The sequence below is a fragment of the Pristis pectinata genome, chromosome 26 (genome assembly GCF_009764475.1).
Source record: "Pristis pectinata isolate sPriPec2 chromosome 26, sPriPec2.1.pri, whole genome shotgun sequence".
Lineage (NCBI taxonomy): Eukaryota > Metazoa > Chordata > Chondrichthyes > Rhinopristiformes > Pristidae > Pristis > Pristis pectinata.
The window spans coordinates 32,492,033-32,505,116 of record NC_067430.1 but is presented as its reverse complement, the minus strand read 5'-3'; the positions used below and the strand labels follow the sequence as shown (position 1 = coordinate 32,505,116).

Sequence of the window (13,084 nt, the reverse complement as noted above, 5' to 3'; positions counted from 1 at the left end):
ACCTCTCTACTCCCCCTCTTGTCTCTGAGGTGTCAGACCGTGGTTCACATCCAGGACAGAAGAGTGGGAAGTTTGAAGGCATTTTCATCTCTCCCCTTCACAGTCTGTTCCCAAGCCTCTGACTCCACCCCCATCCCAGGCTATTTGACCCCAAGGTGAGCATTAGGTCACACAACCTTGGCAAAACTTAAATCACCTATTTCCACTTCTGAATGTCCAGAAGATCTGACATCTGCCCACAAACTCAATCACTCACTAAACATCTCCATCTCTCTACCTCACTTCTCCTTTGCTCCTTAAAAGCTCCCACTGTGGCCAAACTTCTGACCACCTGTCCTAATATCTCCCTGTGGTATGAAGTGAGCATCAGGTGTTTGATGACGCACCTGTGAGGTGCTGTGTGATGGTTCTGCTGCCTGAATGACACCATGTAAATAAAAGTTGTTGTTGGCCTGGTCAGCAAAGGGAAAGAGGAAATATTTGGTTGTAAAACAGATAATGTTTCCAAAGTCCCCTCTCTTTCAGACTTCTTTTTTATCACTGAAGTTATAGAATGTCTTAGAAACCCTTTTGTTCACCTGACACAGAATTTTATGTTCATAGGAATGGCAAAGGCAGCACATTAAATGTGACCCTAACTACTAACCTGTACCCACTAGCCTCTAACCCCTGTTACGGACTCAGTGAAAGTCCCTTTTAGATAGAGAGTGTGTGTGTGTGTGTGTGTGTGGGGCGTGCTTACGTCAATAGAAGATAAAGGACGTAATGACGTTGTTGAAGAAGTCAGAAGCAGAAGAAGGAGAGAGAGAGAGAAGGGAGAGAGACACCAGCCTGCTTGTTTTCTCTATCGATGGATGAGAAACAATAACTGTGTTTGCCACTGAAATCCATGTATGGAAGTTGGAAGTAATCCGGTGGAGTTCACTTTGTTGCTGACCTGTAGAAGGAAACAGGTATTTGTGTGTGGACGACCACGGTTCGGATGCTTTTCAGGGTGAGGAAGTCACTACCGAGTAAACACTGAAGTGTCGTTTGGGTTCCATCGTGGAACATTTGGATTTCGTATTTACTCTCTCTATGTTTCTCTACGTCTATGTCTTATCTTCAGACAACGGTGGTTGTTGAAGAAGCCCTTGCTCATGTTTCACCTTATGGCTTGCGGAACTGAACTTTAAGAACCATTCCAGAACTGGGAGTTTTGGACTTTGTCACACACACACACGAAGAGTTTAGTTTTGGGGTTAACGTTCGAGGTTTAACATTTTTGAATTCTAACATACTAACATTTTTTTTACTTTTATTTTATGTATTATCATAAGTAGTGATTAATAAAATAGTTTTTAACACTGAATCATGCTCAGTGTGTTTCTTTTGTTGCTGGTTTGTGACAAAATTGGGGGATTCGTCCGGGATAGTTCCCAAGGTTAACGAGATTCATCCGGGATCCAATCCAAAGATTTTTGAGGGAGGTCTGATAAATTCTTTTTAATTGGCTTGTGTGTGTGGAAACCAGCAGCAATGGATATTAAGGCATTTTTGGAGTCACCAACCCAAAAGGGATTGGAGGTGGCGAAAAAGGATGATCTGATAAAGATTGCTACAAGGTTAAACCTTACAGAAGTAAAGCAGTCTATGAGAAAGGCAGATATTCAGAGACTGATAGCTGGCCATTATGTGGAAAAGAAGGTGTTTGAGAAGGAAGTGTTAAAACAGTTTCCTGGCAGTGAAATAGCAATTTCTGAGGCACAGATGCAGCTGGCAAAGACAGAAGCTGAACGAGAGCAATATAAATTAGAAGCTGAACGAGAACAAAAGAGATTAGAGGCCGAGCGAGAGAAATTAGAGGCCGAACAAAAGAAATTAGAGACTGAACAAAAGATAACTCAGATGAAGATAGAGGCTGATCTAGCAATGAAGCAGATGGAATTGAAGAGGATGGAGCTGGATAGTGAGGAAAAGGAGAAACAGAGGCAGCATGAGTTACAAATGAAGCGTAGGAGTTTGGAATCTGATTCTGAAGATGGTTTTTCAGCCAGCAGGGAGGTTCGATTAGTCCCTCCGTTTGAGGAAGATCAGGTTGATCAGTATTTCCAACATTTTGAAAAGGTTGCTGTGAGTTCAAACTGGCCAAGGAAAGGATGGGCTCTTATGGTACAGAGTGTGATTAAAGGTAAAGCTCAAAAAGCTTATTCTGCTTTGTCTGCTGAGGATGCAGCTGATTATACCAAGGTACAACAAGCTATTTTGAAGGCCTATGAATTGGTCCCTGAGGCTTATAGACAAAAATTCAGAGACTTGAGGAAATCTGCAGATCAGACTTATATGGAATTTGCCAATGGAAAGAGAATATGTTTTGAACGATGGTGCCTGGCTAAAAATGTAGATGGGGATTATGATAAATTGACAGAATTGATACTAGTGGAAGACTTTAAAAGATGTGTTCCAGCTGAATTAACAACATATTTAAATGAAAAGGCAGTAGAAACTTTACAAGAAACTGCTAGGTTGGCAGATGATTATGCTTTAACCCATAAATCCAAATGGGGACAACCTAAAACCTTTCAAAAGAGTTACAAAGACAATCCAGGTAAACCGGAGATTAAATTGGGAGGTAATCAAAAAGGAAAAGATGAAAAGAAGCCAGGGCTGGAGAAACCTGTTGAGCGTACTTGTTATTACTGTAGGAAACCTGGCCATGTGATATCTAATTGTGCCCTTTTGAAGAAAAAGAAGGAAGCTGTGCCCAATGCTTGCTTTCAGGCAATTAAAAATCAAAAAGGTTTAGAAGATGCTGTTAAAGACCAGTCCTTGCAAGAGGGAAAAGCGGAAAAGTTGGAGGAGGTGAGAAAAGAATTCCGTTCGTATGTATCAGAGGGTTTTGTTTCACTGAATGATGAGTCACTCCAGGTGCCAGTGAAAATTCTTAGAGATACTGGGGCTAGTCAATCTCTCTTGCTGGACAGTGTTTTAAATTTTGGTGAAGAAAGTGACACTGGTGAAGTAAATCTAGTACGAGGCGTTACAGGTGAGACCATGTCTGTCCCTTTTCACAGGGTGATTTTAAAGTCAAAGTTCGTAGAAGGACCAGTCAAGATAGGGATAAGACCTAGTTTGCCAGTGGAAGGAGTTTCTTTGTTATTGGGAAATGACCTTGCAGATGGAGAAATTGTTCCTGTGGTACGGTTAACAACCAAACCAAGGATTGATGAGTCTGAGAATGATCCAGATGTTTACCCATCATGTGCAGTGACTCGAGCTAGAGCTAAAGAATTAGCCAAGACAGACAGTCCGATGCAGTCTGATGTGGTTCCTTGTGACAGTCCTAAACAGGAAGAAAATTATGATGCCTTATCTGAGACTTTTCTGTCTTCACTGGAGGATCAACATCCTTATAGTGAGCCTGAATTTAAAGATTTGTCTTTGTCGAGGAAGGATTTTATGGTGGAACAGACAAAGGACCCTGAGTTGACAGAATTGAAAGAAAAAGCTCTCTCATGTGAGGAGATTGAGAAAGTGCCAATTGGATACTATGTCAAAAATGGAGTGTTAATGAGGAAATGGAGACCTCCTCATGTTCCTGTTACTGAGGAATGGGAAGTTATTCATCAGGTTGTTGTTCCAAAAGTTTATAGGGTTGAGATTTTAAACCTGGCCCATAGTATGCCTTTGGGTGGTCATTTTGGGGTGAATAAAACTGTAGGGAAGATCTTGAAACAATTCTATTGGCCTGGTTTGAGAAAAGATGTGGTGATGTTTTGTCGAACCTGCCACACATGTCAGATGGTAGGTAAACCAAATCAAAAACCCCCTGTGGCTCCGTTGAAGCCAATTCCTGCTTTTGGGGAGCCCTTTTCGAAGGTGATTGTGGACTGTGTTGGTCCATTACCAAAGTCTAAGACTGGAAATCAGTATTTGTTAACCATCATGTGTGCCACTTCTAGATTTCCAGAGGCAATACCCCTTAGAAATATTAAGGCCAAGACGGTGTCAAAGGCTCTTGTAAAATTTTTTACCTTGTTTGGTTTGCCAAAAGAAATCCAATCTGATCAAGGTAGTAATTTTATGTCAAAAATTTTTCAACAAATAGTCTATGAGCTGGGAGCAAAGCAGATTGTATCATCTGCATATCACCCAGAATCTCAAGGAGCTCTGGAGAGATTTCATTCTACTCTCAAAAATATGCTGAAGACTTATTGCTTTGAAAACACCAAGGATTGGGACGAAGGTATCCATTTACTTTTGTTTGCCGTTAGAGAATCAATCCAGGAGTCAATAGGATTTAGTCCGTTTGAGCTTGTATTTGGACATAGGGTGAGAGGACCTTTGGAGTTGTTAAGAGAGCAATGGGTTAATGAGGAAGTTCACTTGAGTCTGTTGGACTATGTCCAAAAATTTAAAACTCGGTTGGAGAGAGTCTGCCAGCTAGCGAGAGAGAATTTGAAAACAAGCCAGATAAGAATGAAGACATATTTTGATAGACGTGCTCGGCCTAGGACATTCGCAGTGGGGCAAAAGGTGTTGGTATTTTTCCCTAGCCAAAATAATCCCTTGCAATCTCGTTTTTCTGGACCCTATGTTATTGAATCTCGAGTGACTGATCTAACATATATAATCAAAACACCAGATAGACGCAAGAAAACACAACTCTGTCATGTAAACATGCTAAAACCTTATTATGAGAGGGATTCAGTTGTGGCCTTGGTGGATGGTGTAAAGGTTGTTTCTAGAATGCCTGATGTTGATGTTGAGGAAGGCCAATTTAGACCAAATATTGTTCCATCGAAACTAAAAAACCAAAATATCCTGGAGAACCTTGAAACGAAGTTGGACCATTTACAAGTTTCACAAAAACAACAGATGAGAGAATTAATTTTAAAATTTAAAAATCTGTTCCCAGATGTTCCAAACAGAACATCGATAATTACCCATGATGTTGATGTTGGGGATGCAAAACCAATCAAACAACACCCATATCGAATGAATGTGGAAAAAAGTAAACTTGTTGATCAGGAAATAAAATACATGTTGGAAAATGATATTATTAGACATTCTACTTCAAATTGGAGTTCGCCCTGTGTTATTGTACCTAAACCTGATGGAACTGTTAGATTTTGCACAGATTACAGGAAAGTGAATGCTGTAACAAAGTCAGATGCTTACCCTATTCCTAGGGTGGATGATTGCATAGACAGAGTGGGAAAGGCAAAATTTCTTACAAAGATTGACCTATTAAAAGGGTACTGGTGTGTTCCATTAACAGATAGAGGAAGGGAAATTTCAGCCTTTGTAACCCCTTCTGGATTGTATGAATACAATGTTTTGCCATTTGGAATGAAAAATGCTCCGGCAACATTTCAAAGAATGATTAATTCAGTGATTCATGGGTTAAAACATACAGATGCCTACATTGACGACTTAGTGACTGGGAATGATACTTGGGAAGATCACATCTCTGCGTTAGAAAGGTTGTTTGAAAGACTTTCCAAGGCTAACCTTACAGTTAACTTGGCTAAAAGTGAATTTGGCCATGCCACTGTGACGTATCTTGGTTATGTTGTAGGTCAAGGCAAGCAAGCTCCTGTTCAGACAAAAGTTCAAGCAATATCTGAGTTCCCTATTCCCACAGGTACAAGGACTGTTAGAAGATTTTTGGGAATGGTTGGATATTATCGAAAATGTTGTAAAAATTTTGCTGATATTGCTCTTCCCCTAACTAATCTTCTGAAGAAGGGAGTAAAGTTTGTTTGGACAGATTCTTGTCAAGAAGCATTTGAGAAGCTGAAAGCCATTTTATGCTACCATCCTGTGCTCAAAACACCTGACTTTGAAAAGCCATTTTCATTAGCAGTAGATGCCAGTGATGAAGCTGCAGGAGCTGTGTTGTTGCAGAAGAGTGACCTTGATGATATTGACCATCCTGTAGCTTACTTTTCAAAGAAATTTAATGAGCATCAAAAGAATTATTCCACCATAGAGAAAGAATTACTGTCGCTTGTTTTAGCCTTGCAACATTTCAGTGTATATGTTTGCACTGCTCAGAAACCATTGACTGTGTATACAGATCATAACCCATTGGTGTTTCTGAGCCGAGTCAAAAACAAGAACAGAAGGCTGTTAAACTGGAGTTTAATTTTGCAAGAGTTTGATCTCATGATAACTCACATTAAAGGCAAAGATAATGTGATTGCTGATTGTCTTTCTCGATGTTAAATGGGAAACATGTATCTGTACTAATCTGATAGTCTGTAGTTGTGTAGCATGATAATCATTAACATTACTAACTGTATGCGCAGTTAAATTTTTCTTGGGAAAATTTTTTTTTAGGTGGGAGGTGTTACGGACTCAGTGAAAGTCCCTTTAAGATAGAGAGTGTGTGTGTATGTGTGTGTGGGGCGTGCTTACGTCAATAGAAGATAAAGGACGTAATGACGTTGTTGAAGAAGTCAGAAGAAGAGGAATAAAGATAGAGAGAGAGAGAGAAGGGAGAGAGACACCAGCCTGCTTGTTTTCTCTATCGATGGATGAGAAACAATAACTGTGTTTGCCACTGAAATCCATGTATCGAAGTTGGAAGTAATCCGGTGGAGTTCACTTTGTTGCTGACCTGTAGAAGGAAACAGGTATTTGTGTGTGGACGACCACGGTTCGGATGCTTTTCGGGGTGAGGAAGTCACTACCGAGTAAACACTGAAGTGTCGTTTGGGTTCCATCGTGGAACATTTGGACTTCGTATGTACTCTCTCTATGTTTCTCTACGTCTATGTCTTATCTTCAGACAACGGTGGTTGTTGAAGAAGCCCTTGCTCATGTTTCACCTTATGGCTTGCGGAACTGAACTTTAAGAACCATTCCGGAACTGGGAGTTTTGGACTTTGTCACACACACACACGAAGAGTTTAGTTTTGGGGTTAACGTTCGAGGTTTAACATTTTTGAATTCTAACATACTAACATTTTTTTTACTTTTATTTTACGTATTATCATAAGTAGTGATTAATAAAATAGTTTTTAACACTGAATCATGCTCAGTGTGTTTCTTTTGTTGCTGGTTTGTGACACCCCCAATTACAGCCCCTAACCACCAATCCCAGCCCCTAACCCCCAACTCCAACCCCTAACCCCCAATTCCAGCCCCTAACCACCAATCCCAGCCCCTAACCCCCAACTCCAACCCCTAACCCCCAATTCCAGCTCCTAACCACCAATTCCAGCCCCTAACTCCCAATTCCAACCTCTAACCTCCAATTCCAGCCCCTAACCCCCAGTTCCAACCCATAACCCCCAATTCCAGCCCATAACCCCTAATTCCAACCCCTAACCACAATTTCCAGCCTCTAACCCCCAATTCCAACCTCTAACCTCCAATCCCAGCCCCCAACCCTCAACTCCAACCCCTTTTCCCAGGTCTCCAAATCCAAGCTTTCCTTCCCTAGTCCAACAACAATTCCAACTCTCAAATCATCACCTCATCATTTTGTTCAACACTGATTATTTTCCTTTCCTTGACCATTATCTTCCCAATTTCCAGATCCCAGCTGACTCATCTCCACCATGAATGACCAGTCTCTCTACACCTCCATCCCAGCACTGATACCTGGGGAACACCACTGGTCACAGACCTCCAATCAGAATAACAGCCCTCCACCACTACCCTGTCTTCAATGGCCAAGCCAATTTTGAATCCAATTAACCAAGCCTCCCTGGATCCCATTTGCCATAATCTTCTAGATCAGCCTCTCATGAGGAACCTTGTTGAAAGTTTTACTGAAGTATAGACAACATACACTGCCCTACCCTCATCAATCACCTTTCTCACCTCCTCAAAAAACTCAAATCAAATTTGTAAGACAGGACCTCCCCCACACAAATCCATGCTGACTATCCCTAACAAGTCTATGCTTTTCCAGATGTGAGTAGATCCTATCCCTAAGGATCTTCTCCAATAGTTTCCCTATCACCAGCCTATAATTTCCTGGTTTGTCTCTACTGCCTTTCTTAAACAGAAGAACAACAATGGCTCTTCTCCAGTCCTCTGGGACCTCCCCTGTGGCTAAAGAAGATACAAAAATCTCTGTCAAGGCCCCAGCAATCTCCTCACTTGCCTCTCTCAATAACCTGGGATAGATCCCATCAGGCCATGGGGACATCCACCTTAATGTTCTTCAAGAGCCCTAACACCTCCTCTTTCTTGATATCAACATGCACTTGCGTATCAGCATACCCTTCCTGATCTCACTATCCTCCATGTTCTTCTCCTTGGTGAATACTGATGTGAAGTTCTCGTTCAGTACCTCGCCTATTTCCTTTGGTTCCATACACAAATTCCCTTGTACTTGAGTGGTCCTACCCTCTCCCTACTTACCCCCTTGTTTTAATGCAAGTATAAAATACCTTGGGATTTTCTTAAATCCCACTCACCAAGGACATTTCATGTCCTTTTTAGTCATCTTGATTCCCTGTTTAAATTCTCTCCTGCTTCCTTTATACTCCTCAAAGGCCCTGTCCAATTCCAGCTGCCTAAACCTTACATATGCTTTGTGTTCCTTTTTGATTAAATTGCAACATATCTCATCATCCAAAGTTCCGGAACCTTGCCATCCGTGTCCTTTCTCCTCACAGGAACACTTTGGTCCTGCATTCTGACCTCCCAGCCTTTAAGTGACTCCCACATGTCGGATGATGCTAACATTCATCCCAAATCTTTCCAATTCTTCTGAATACTTGTACAGTATCCAATCTGGAAGTGGATTCCAGAGAAACCAGACCAAGAAATGCAGGGGGCTTCCCTGATGACATAATATTGTGAGCAATTTTGGGCTAAGGAAAGATGTGCTGGCCCGGGAGAGAGCCCAGAGGAGGTTCACAGGAAGCCTTAATGTATGAGGAGCATTTGATGTCTCTGGACCTGTACTCAGTGGAGTTCAGAAGGATGAGGGGGATCTCAGTGAAACCTACCTCATTGAAATGCCCAGTGTGAATATGAACTAGGCAGAGGTGGAAGATGATTCTCCTGTCTCTACCCAACTTCCGGGTACATGAGATGGGGAAGGTAAACAAGCAGATTGTCAACACTGCATTTGATGTTTTCCAGGTTTGGTTGTTGGAGATGAATGCTAATCCATCTCTGCAGAGACACTGTTCAGTTCTCAAAACAGTCATTCCTAAAGTAGTCAACGAAGCTCTTGGTAAGACGATTATTGCTTTTATTCTGCTGCAGGAATAGATTGTGGTGAAGTTAATAGTTTTCCAAGCAGTGCAATATTGCTTTTATAAACAATCACACTGCTGTATTCAACAATTTTCTTCTCTTTACTTTCAGATTTAGTGGTTGAGATATTCAATAAATGCAGTAAAGGACTGAATGTCTTGCCCCTCCAGTCCCAGAAAGAGTTTGTCTTGTTATACAGTGGTTGTCATCAAGGAAAGCGCACAAGACCCATACCAGTGGGTACAGAAAGGAACACATCCCCAGCGGTTCTGAAGCAACCTTTGTGTTCTGTGAAACAAGCTGTAAACAAGCCCATGAAGAAGCTGGCCCCTTCGTCAGACTCTATGGTCGCTCCTGCAAAGATGCTGCGGAGCACAGTTTCACTGATCTCATACAAGAAACTGCCAGTCATCCAGCTCAGTCCGAGCCTATGCACAGTGAGAAATGGCCACCAAACCGAAGGCTCTGCCCTTATGCAGGACCAACTCAGAGACAGCAGAGATTTAGAATCTTTCAAACCAATGCCTTATGTTGGGCAATTAAAACCTGTACGCTGTCAAAGCCCCCTCGTGAACTGCCAGCAACACCCCAGAGCGCAGGGCAGCTCCCTGATGATCAGTAGTGTCTTTCCCCCAGCCCACTTCAACAAGACGGCTGCAAAACCATCTGAACTGAAGGGATGCCCCAAAGAGAAACAAATACCATTGGGTGATGTAGCCTAGAAAGCTTTAGCTCTGTGGGAAGTTGCCCAGTTCATTCATACCAAGAGCCACTTTAGCTCCTCGTTGACAAATCTTTACTACAATCCTATGGTGTAGCAGCATCTCCCTCAGAACAATCAGCAAATTGGTCCCACACTTGACAATATGAGCATTGTAAAGTCCATTAATTGTTCATTAAAATAGAAAAATATTTATAGTCATCTCAAAATCAACAGAAAATGTCCATGTTTCCATGGTACCAATCAGATATTTTGTGGAATAAAGCAAATCTTTCTTTATCTTCTCGTCTACCTCATTCCATCTCCACACCACAGCCAGACTTCCCAGTTGCAAAGATCATATAATTCAGCAGCAGGAAACTGACCTGATTCATTGCACAGGTTCACTGGCTTCATTGGCATCCTCTTCCTCTAGGTGCAGCTCATCACCCCTGGGTGCAGCTCACCACCCCTGGGTGCAGCTCATCACCCCTGGGTGCAGCTCACCACCCCTGGGTGCAGCTCATCACCCCTGGGTGCAGCTCACTACCTCTGGGTGCAGCTCATCACCCCTGGGTGCAGCTCACCACCCCTGGGTACAGCTCATCACCTCTGGGTGCAGTCATCACCCCTGGGTGCAGCTGAGACACTGAGCTGCTTCGGAAGGAAACCAGGTGAGTATTACAATGCACTGCACTGGGGGAAAGGAATTGTCAACATTTTGGGTCAGGTCCTGATGCCCTGTTTTGAACCAAAACATCAACAGTTCCTTTCCCCTCACTCAATGCTGCTCGACCCATTGAGTTCCTCTGGCAGATTGTTTGTTGCTCCAGATTCCAGCATCTGCGGTCTCTCGTGTCTCTGGCCTTGACGGAAATGGTCACGAGTTTCCAAGGTGTGTCTGGTAAAAACTGGGCTGTGCAGAGCAAGGTGGCCCAAAACTAGTCCACGGTTTAGTTTGCTGATCTTGGTGCTCTCAATAGCTATAAATAAGAATCACCAGTAGCCAAGCCAGAGTCTGATCTGGGGAACAGCTACTGATTGCTGGTAAATAATGTAAGATGTGAAATTCTAACACTACTCCAGTACAAGCAAACAACTGTTCACACCCAGTCTCAGCACACAATAAACACTGGGCAGCTGGGTCAAATGTCATGACTGACCACTGCCTTAACCCTTGATGAATCAGTGCCTTCACAAATGAGATGAACAGATTAAACATGAACAAAAATTGCTCATCTAGATTCATTGCAATGAAAACCTAATGTGGACTAGATTGGAAATGTATGTGCTCAACGGTTTACCAATGCAACTTCATTATCCCTGGAGACAGGAACATCGAAGTTGTAAGATGCCAAGGTCTGTTAAGTTTGATGGTAGCAGGGAAAACTGAGGTGAATTATCACGATTAAGGTGAACCCCAAGTATATCGAGGAAGTGAGTAACTAGGGAAAGAGTGGGTCCCCTTAGGAACCAACGGGAAAGTCTGTGTGTGGAGCCAGGGTTTAGGAGTGATATCCAAAATACATAAATACTTCTCGTCTGTATTCACCAAGAAGAACCTGGTAGAGGGAAAGTTCAGGGTGAGGGATGGTGATGTTCTGGTGCATGCTAGCATTAAGAAGGAGGAGAGTTTAGATGTTTTGGGTCACATAAAGGTGGATAAATCCCCAGGGCCTGATGAGACGTATCCCAGGTTGCTATGGGAACAAGAGAGGAGAAGGCTTTACAGTTGGGAGCCATCTCCAACTGTGTAGATCTTCCTTCCACTCCTGCAATAATCACCTTGATTCCTCCAACCCAAAACCTACCCTACCCTCCTGTGTTCCTGGAACACTGTGGAGGTAAGGGCAGTCTCTGTGAATGTTTAATTTTGTTCATGAGGCCTGGGCAGGGTGGTGGGAGAAGCCTAGAGGACTTGTCTTCCCATCACCACCACAGTCCAACAGCAAGCCCGGATCATGGGATTCAGGTTGGGAAAACATGAGGGATATAGTGAAGATCCAGTTCCCAGTTTTGTGATTTGTATTTCTAGCTTACATGTGGGAAGTTTCTAAAACAGGACTTCATCTTCTTGTATCTTCCCTGAAATGGTGGCGTGACCCAGGGATAAGAATTTTGACCAGTGCCACCACATCTGCGGCTGGATGTTGGTCTCGACAGACTCTTTCCCCTTCCCCAGCTGTGATGTCATGCAGTCAGTTCTGAGTGACATCATCACTGGAGACATTGGATTCAAGGAGCGTTTTATTTGTGACATCACTTCATGGTTTGATACTGTGACATCACACAGGCTGGTGAGGTGGTCCTCCAGGAAGTCGAGGGTGATCACAAGCAGCTAGCAGACATTGGGACATTGATGGGTATCCCAGAGCAGCACCATCCATGGCTGAACTTAGGGATCTTTACAAGGTATCCTATCAGCAACTGGCTGTTGGGTCACATCAAACAACACTATTCTACACTGACTGCTCCACCTCCCTCCACACGTAATGTGAAAACTCTGAACGTTTCCTGTATTTTCTGTAGAATTTTGTTAACTACAGACAAGTACTGATAGCAAGAGTCTGTGGGTTTATTAAGGTCAAGTTGCATTTGTGTTACACCCCTCTAACCAAAGGCAAAGGCAGTCTGTGAGTATGGGGTAGGCGGGACAATGGACAACAATTTTCACTCTCAGGGATTTTGTTCTCCTATATTTGCCTTTGAACCATATTTAGTTGTGTCCCACGGAAGAAAGGAAGCAAGAAGCTGCATGTTATTCCTTCATGAAGGCTGGTCAGAACATTGAATGTCAAGCTTGAAACTATGATTGAAGCAAATTCCACAGCGGGTTTCAAAGGGAAATGAATGAGTGTTTTAAAAAGCTCCTGCACAGGGCAAGTGTTTGGATGCATCCACAAATTCTTGCCTTCTCCAGGCTTGTCTCCCTACTTTATGTTTTGCAAACTAATCAGTGTTGACAGGCAATAGTGGGAAATGTTATGACAATTTTGCCTCTGAATTCCTCACAACAACATCCAGAAGCTTAATCATTAATTCACAAAGATTTGAGCGCATTCACTGGAGGAGGGTTTATGCTACAGCTTCGGAGCTCCAGGGAGCAGGTTTGATCCTGATCTCTGCTGCTGTCTGTGTGGAGTTTATATATTCTCCCCATGACTGCCTGAGGTTTCT

General features: G+C 42.8%; 1 protein-coding gene across 1 annotated transcript in view; it reads left to right on the top strand.

Moving 5' to 3' along the window:
• The window catches only part of LOC127583253 (protein polyglycylase TTLL10-like), a 51,722-nt gene extending 41,793 nt beyond the window's left edge, over window positions 1-9,929 (top strand). Inside the window, exons 10-11 of the mRNA XM_052039021.1 lie at window positions 9,091-9,184; window positions 9,319-9,929. Coding sequence (XP_051894981.1) covers window positions 9,091-9,184; window positions 9,319-9,929 — 705 coding nt within the window. The remainder of the gene's footprint in view (window positions 1-9,090; window positions 9,185-9,318) is intronic.
• Window positions 9,930-13,084: the final 3,155 nt, after the last annotated feature.